Source organism: Mobula birostris, chromosome 11 (genome assembly GCF_030028105.1).
Source record: "Mobula birostris isolate sMobBir1 chromosome 11, sMobBir1.hap1, whole genome shotgun sequence".
In the NCBI taxonomy this organism is placed as follows: Eukaryota; Metazoa; Chordata; class Chondrichthyes; order Myliobatiformes; family Myliobatidae; genus Mobula; species Mobula birostris.
In genome coordinates this window covers 90,687,362-90,693,546 of record NC_092380.1, presented here as the reverse complement: position 1 = coordinate 90,693,546, position 6,185 = coordinate 90,687,362, and the positions used below count along the sequence as shown (strand labels likewise).

The 6,185-nt window shown below is 41.2% G+C and overlaps 1 protein-coding gene across 1 annotated transcript; it reads right to left on the bottom strand.

The window, feature by feature from the left end:
- Positions 1-2,089: 2,089 nt before the first annotated feature.
- On the bottom strand, positions 2,090-3,538 carry fibinb (fin bud initiation factor b). Its single transcript, XM_072272698.1, has one exon. The coding sequence runs from the start codon at positions 3,159-3,161 to the stop codon at positions 2,478-2,480; it is 684 nt and encodes a 227-aa protein (XP_072128799.1). The 5' UTR covers positions 3,162-3,538; the 3' UTR covers positions 2,090-2,477.
- Positions 3,539-6,185: the final 2,647 nt, after the last annotated feature.

The window sequence follows — 6,185 nt, the reverse complement described above, 5'->3', positions numbered from 1 at the left end:
TGCGGTTAGTATTATATTGTCCATGTTATTAGAGAAAACAGTGGCAGACACAAGGAGTGAAGGGCAGAATACCTCATGAGACCCCGGGCCTTCACCGCGGGCAGTTGGATACTGGGAAACATGCACTGCAGCGGAATGCAATGCAGCAGTTAAAGTCAACTACCTGGTAGCAATCAACCCTACCATTGTTAATATAAGTACTGTACAATATATGATTGTTAACGCTTGCTCCTTCAAAATCACCAATCTAATGAATACGTAGCTACCAAGATACCGACCAGGGTTATATTCGACTTGAAATGAACTCAAGCGACTCGAGATAGCCTCTTGTAAGAACTTTAGTGTCGTTTAGCACCGAAGCTGACCTTCTAAATGAACTAAAAAGAAAAGTGAGCCAAAGACAGTGTCCTCTCCTAAACCAACATCTCTGGCATTTGGGTTCAAACTACGCTAAGCTTGGAGCTTCGGCTAGGCCACGTCAGTTGCCATGTTTCACGTCGGACTATCAGGAGACTATTCCAAGCCATGACATGGTTAAAGATTAAGAAAGAGACAGAGAGAATTAAAAATAATAATGCATAAACTCAAAGCCTCCTTGGATAAATTCCCTCGTTCCCGCTCACATTCAATCTCTATTCCAATTCCTTTCAAAGTGAAGAAGGAGCAATCGGGGTGGTATTGAGAACGGACCTTCTCCCTCACCTGTGGACGAGTCAACAATTTCAAGATTGTTCTCATTACGTCAGGACCCAGAAAATCAGAGTGAAAGCCGTATTAAAGGTAGAGGTTGGTTGATTCTTGATTAGTCAGGGCATAAAGGGTTACGGGGAGAAGGCAGGAGATTGAGGCTGAGGAGGAAATTAATCAGCCATGATGAAATGGCGAAGCACACTCCATGGACCAACTGGCCTAATTTTACTGTTACGGTCATCCTTGATCTGGAAGGAGTGCCGAAGAAGACTGGCGAAGAATTCAGATTAAAACTAGATTTATATTATTTGTACTGAGATCACCATAAACTATTTCATATGTTGCTATATTCGTACTTTTAACTGTAGGTTTCCTGCAACTATTTATTGGTGTAAAAAAAGTGAAAGTATCATATTCCTTTACTAACGTTTAAGCCTCTGTAAACAATGCTATTAACTCTACCAATAAACGGGTTTTCCCAGAAGGAACCTTAATTAAGAACCTGCAACAAAGAAAAGTGGTTTACCATCCAGCAATATTTTTTTGCATTTTTTTTAAGTTTACAAGCTCAGAATAACCAGCAATCGTTACTTGGTCAATATCTCGCTGCTAGGCCTATTTTATAACTTCACTTCTTTTCCTTGCGTTAAATGTTAGCGTACTGTATTTGTTAAATGTACCATATAATTAAATACAAATATTTCTATGTGTAGAAATCCTCTTTAAATTTGATTTTGAAACAAAGGAGTAGAATGTGACTTAAAATGGTCACTTGAACCTGGCTGTTTTCCGTTATAATGTTATTGCTATAAACTGAAGTTAGCAAAAGAGCCAGCACTTTCATCGTGTCGACGGTCACAGCGCCGCCTGCGGCAAACAGCACGATTCAGCCACCGTCAGGCGGTGTGAGGGCTCGGGATCCAACATATTATTGCTAAATTCCGTCTTCTGAATCATTGAACAGAGCACGCTTTTAAACTTTTGTTCATAAATTTAAACTTTAAATCTGCAACCCCCTCCTCCAAAATATCTTTAAATGTCAAAAGCTCCAACCGCGAGACTCGCTCAGAAAACAAACATTAACTCGATATGGGCTTGGTATGTTTCACCTCTTGAGTGTAGAGCGGAAATTGTTGGCAAATCCAGACTTTAAAGCCATATCATCAATCAAACCTGTCAGATTGTTGTAATCGAGTAGTGCAATATATATTCATCTTTATGACCTGTTCAAACCTAAGATGGCAGCTAAAATGAAGTTTGCTGATGTCTCAAATTTGTCCTAAATGTTTTTTTTTCTAATTTTCCATCGATTATTGGGGTTCAGGAACCAAAAAGGACTCATTGTATTTCTTTTAGACTCACTTAAAACGACACGGTTGACGGTTACCCTGAGCAATGCTGCGGTAAAAAAAATCTTTTATTTTTTTTGTATTAAAATACTTGTACCTGCCTGCGGTGTTTGAAGTGACACATAAGTATATATTTAAAGGCGGCAAACATACGTAGCAATGAACGTTCAACAAACACTGAAAAAAATCGACAGAATAACAGGATCACTTTTATGAACCTCCTCGCTTTAAATAGGCACGCTGGTCTTAAACCGACTTGATATGCTGTATTAGTTTATATGCAATATTAAGTTGGGGGAGGGGATCATTTACACATGTTGCCCGTCAGATCTCACATTACGACAATATATTTTGATAAATATGCTGCAGAAGTAATGAAATGTTATTACTAGAGGACGGGAGAATGGGTGAAGATCATCCATTGTGGTCAAACGGATCTCAGCCTCTCATAAAATCATTCTTCAGCCTGCTCAGCCTTGTCCCATGACTTCTGACGATTAGGGTGAGAAGTTCGTGTTTATCTTTTAACCCAGACGAGATCTCTCGCGTCTCCCTCAAAATCTCTCTGGTGTGATACAGCATGTTCACCACTTCATCGTTAATCTTGTTCACTTCCCTCACCTCGTTTTCTTGACTCTGTCGAAATTTCATCTCCAGCTCGACCAGAGAGCGGTCCGAATGCGAGAAAGCTTCTCCGATCTGCGCGGCTTCCCGGCGAAGGTAGTTTCCATAACTGTCTTCCCCGTCCAGATCATAGGCGATATTTTTCCCAACTCCTTCCAAGACACGCGCCGCGTCTTCCACTTGTCTTCTGATGGTGATCATCTCTTCTTTGATAAAAGTTTCCAGATCGGCTTCAATCCTGCAACTACGATCGTCGGACACCTGAAAAAGCATCTGGCATTTTTCAGGGTCGTCGTTTTCTTCGTAGTCCCCATCCGGTACAAAGTAGTGATGGAAAGTGCCGTTAGACATCTCTGGGTGCAGGGGTCCCCTGTAAAGAGCGTGCGACAGGGAGCACAGAAGGCTGATGTAGATCACGTTAAGACGCAGCATCTTTAATCCAGTACGCAGTTCAGAAGGAAAGACGGTTGAGGCTTTTCGGAAACAATTTTTTTCCATTGTAGGACCCCCCAGTGGAAATCCCCGTCAACTCTCCGCTCCCGTCTCCGACCAATGATTCCTCGGCAATCCTGCCATAAGGTGTAATTTGAGTTGAGCGTTATTTTTTTAAATCCCCTTCTCTCCGCGTCTCTTTTTGCAGCATGTTTCTGATCAGTCGTCAGTACAGATGAGGAAATATATGAACATTACAGATGACGTGCTCTGCGTCGATCAATCTCTCTGAGGAGTCCAACATCTGGATTGCAAGGGTTGTTTGGCAGCAGCACCACATCTCCGTTCTATGGTCCTTCGGGAGGCGGCGCAGGCATCAGCGCTACATTTACGCTGTCACCTCCGCGGGAATCATGGTGACTTATATTTTAAATCAGAAGTCTCCAAGTCTTTTTGTTGCGACTGCGCCTTTTCAGACTGAGTTCACAGGGTGACCGGAAAGCACGGAAACCAGTAACTCTCACTGTGGAACTGACCTATCGCACAGGAACAGGGTGATTTAAAACGCAATGAACAAAGCAATTTCTTTTTGGACATTTGACGATTTAAAGTTCTGAATCAGCTTAGTTCTCAACGCCACGACTAGCGCGTTCAGTTATTAAAACTCTACAACTATCGAATGGAGAAAATCCGGCACAGTCATGATTCTTGCACGGTGAAATCCGGACATGTTTTTTGCCAATTTATTTAATCTTTTTTTTCTAGAGACATCAAACCGCGTTTCTGTAGGTGATAAAAAAAGTTTGCTACTCTCTATGAATAGGGTCATAGGCCGATTTTTACTTCACAGGCGCAACCGTGGGGATCACGTATATCCAAACAACACCGGTGCGAGAAAAGGGCCTCATTTCATTTTTCTTGCTAATTATTCCAAATAAAAGTAAGCATGTCAAATAATTTAAGATCTGTAAAGAAAAATCAAAAGTTAGATTATGGCTTCGAATGTAACCACATTTGCTATTTAACAATATTTCCGTTTGACGTACACCCAATGATAGCTGCCCTTTATCCGCTATAGACCCTGACAACTCTGCTATAAATCTAAATAAAATTAAATATGCTGGACACGCTTAGCAGGTCAGTCAGTGTCTGTGGAAACAAAAACAGACAAATTGAAGGCTCTATTTGAACTGCTCTGCACTAAACTGGATAATTAAGTTCTCAATGATGATTCTCTGAAAGAAGTGTTGAAATCTAATCCTGCGTTTCCTTTCCACATATCAACATTTTGCGGAATATGATTATGACTTTTATAATTCCTAACTTTTTTCTCCTATGCAAAATAATTTCCGAATGAGTTGATAGTAACTTACATAAAATAAACCAGACGCTGGAAAGCAGATCTTTGTTGTTTTGTGATAATAATTTTAATTCCATTAAAGCAATGTCATTACTTTTGCTGAAATGACAGGTATGAAAAAGGTTTTAGAAACCCGGTTCACCACAGGTCCACCAGGAATATTCAGTCCCAGGGCACAATTCATACTTGGACACATGTGTCACATGTCTCAGGTGTCAGAAAGATGATTTTGACATAATGTAACAGCAAGCAGGCTTTGCTAGCTGAAGTGGGCATCAACTGGTAAACTCTCTGAGGGAGCTCCAATGCATAACAACGAAAATTCCTTAGGGCAGCATTCAGTAAATTAGCATGTACAGGTATATTGCTTATTTACTTATTATTATTATTATCTTTATTTTTGTATTTGCAAAGTTTGTTGTCTTTTGCACAGTGGTTGAACACCCAAGTTGGTGCAGTTTTTTGTTAATTCTATTATGGTTATCATTCTGTTATGGACTTACTGAGTATGCCCACAAGAAAATGAATCCCAGGGTTGTATGTGGTGACATATATGTACTTGGGTAATAAAATTACTTTGAACTTTGAAGATCCAAGTATATGCAGTTTCTACATCAACACATTTTCATCCACCAAAAACTTTGGTGAAGACTACTCTTTAACCCCGTTCACAATTCCTTAAAAAATGAAGCAGTAAACGTTCCTGTCAAGAAAGACCTGGATATCAGACATAAAAAATGCAAGCAACATTCATGCATATGAATAGCATTCAAATAGTTTTTTCAAGCAAGAAATAATTTCATTATTTATCTATCGAAAGAAGTGACATTAAAAACAGAACACTGGGGGAACTCTGCAAGTCCAGCAACATTTGCAAAGGCAGAAGGTGCAAGCAGCTGTTTGGAGCTGAGACTCCGCATCAGGCACGGGAACAAGAAAGACTGCCGGTATACCGCAGTGCGTGAAGGATGGGGGTGGGATAAGAATTTAGTACCTGATTGGTGGAACCAGACGGGGCGGAAATGATGGGCATGTGGAACCAGCTGGGGGAGGGGAGGGGTGATAGAGGCTGGAAGCTGAAATGTGGAGAAAAATGAGGGGGGAAAATAATGGGCAGATAGTGGGGGGGGGGTGGATGGGAGGAAAGAACAAGAAAACCAGGTGGGCAGGCCTAATATGTGAGAGGAGAGCGAATTAGTGAAACTGTGCAGATCAAGTCACCATTTTGTGGAGTAACTCTCTGCACAATGGCCATATTGAGCTTCCAATTGCACGTTATTTTAACTCCTCTCCCCTCGCTCACACCAACTTGTTTGTCCTTGGACTTTTCACTTGGCACAGGGATGCCAAACACAATTTGGAGGCAGAACTTCTCATGGGTACCTTACATGCAATAATAATATTTTCCCATTTCAGGTAAACCATGTCTTGGTGCTGTCCTCCTGCACGCATTCACCTGTTCACCTAGTTTTCTGATCCCTTTCTTCCTCCCTCCCATGCCCTCCACCCACCTGGTTCTAACTGTTTAGCACCCCTCTCCACCTGGTTCCATCTGCCCATCAGCCTCTTCCCATCTTGTTCTAAGTCTCACACACCAGCATTTATCCCACTTCCCTACATACCCTTACATACCAGCCATCCCCAGATTATGATTGTTCAATGTATGGACACCTGTACATGTGAACAAGCTCCAATAATATTATAAAATTCAGAAGTCTGATGTACATACA

What these genes read in the sequence shown, in the direction of transcription:
- fibinb (XM_072272698.1), bottom strand. Translation starts at nt 3,161, where the DNA reads ATGGAAAAAAATTGTTTCCGAAAAGCCTCAACCGTCTTTCCTTCTGAA.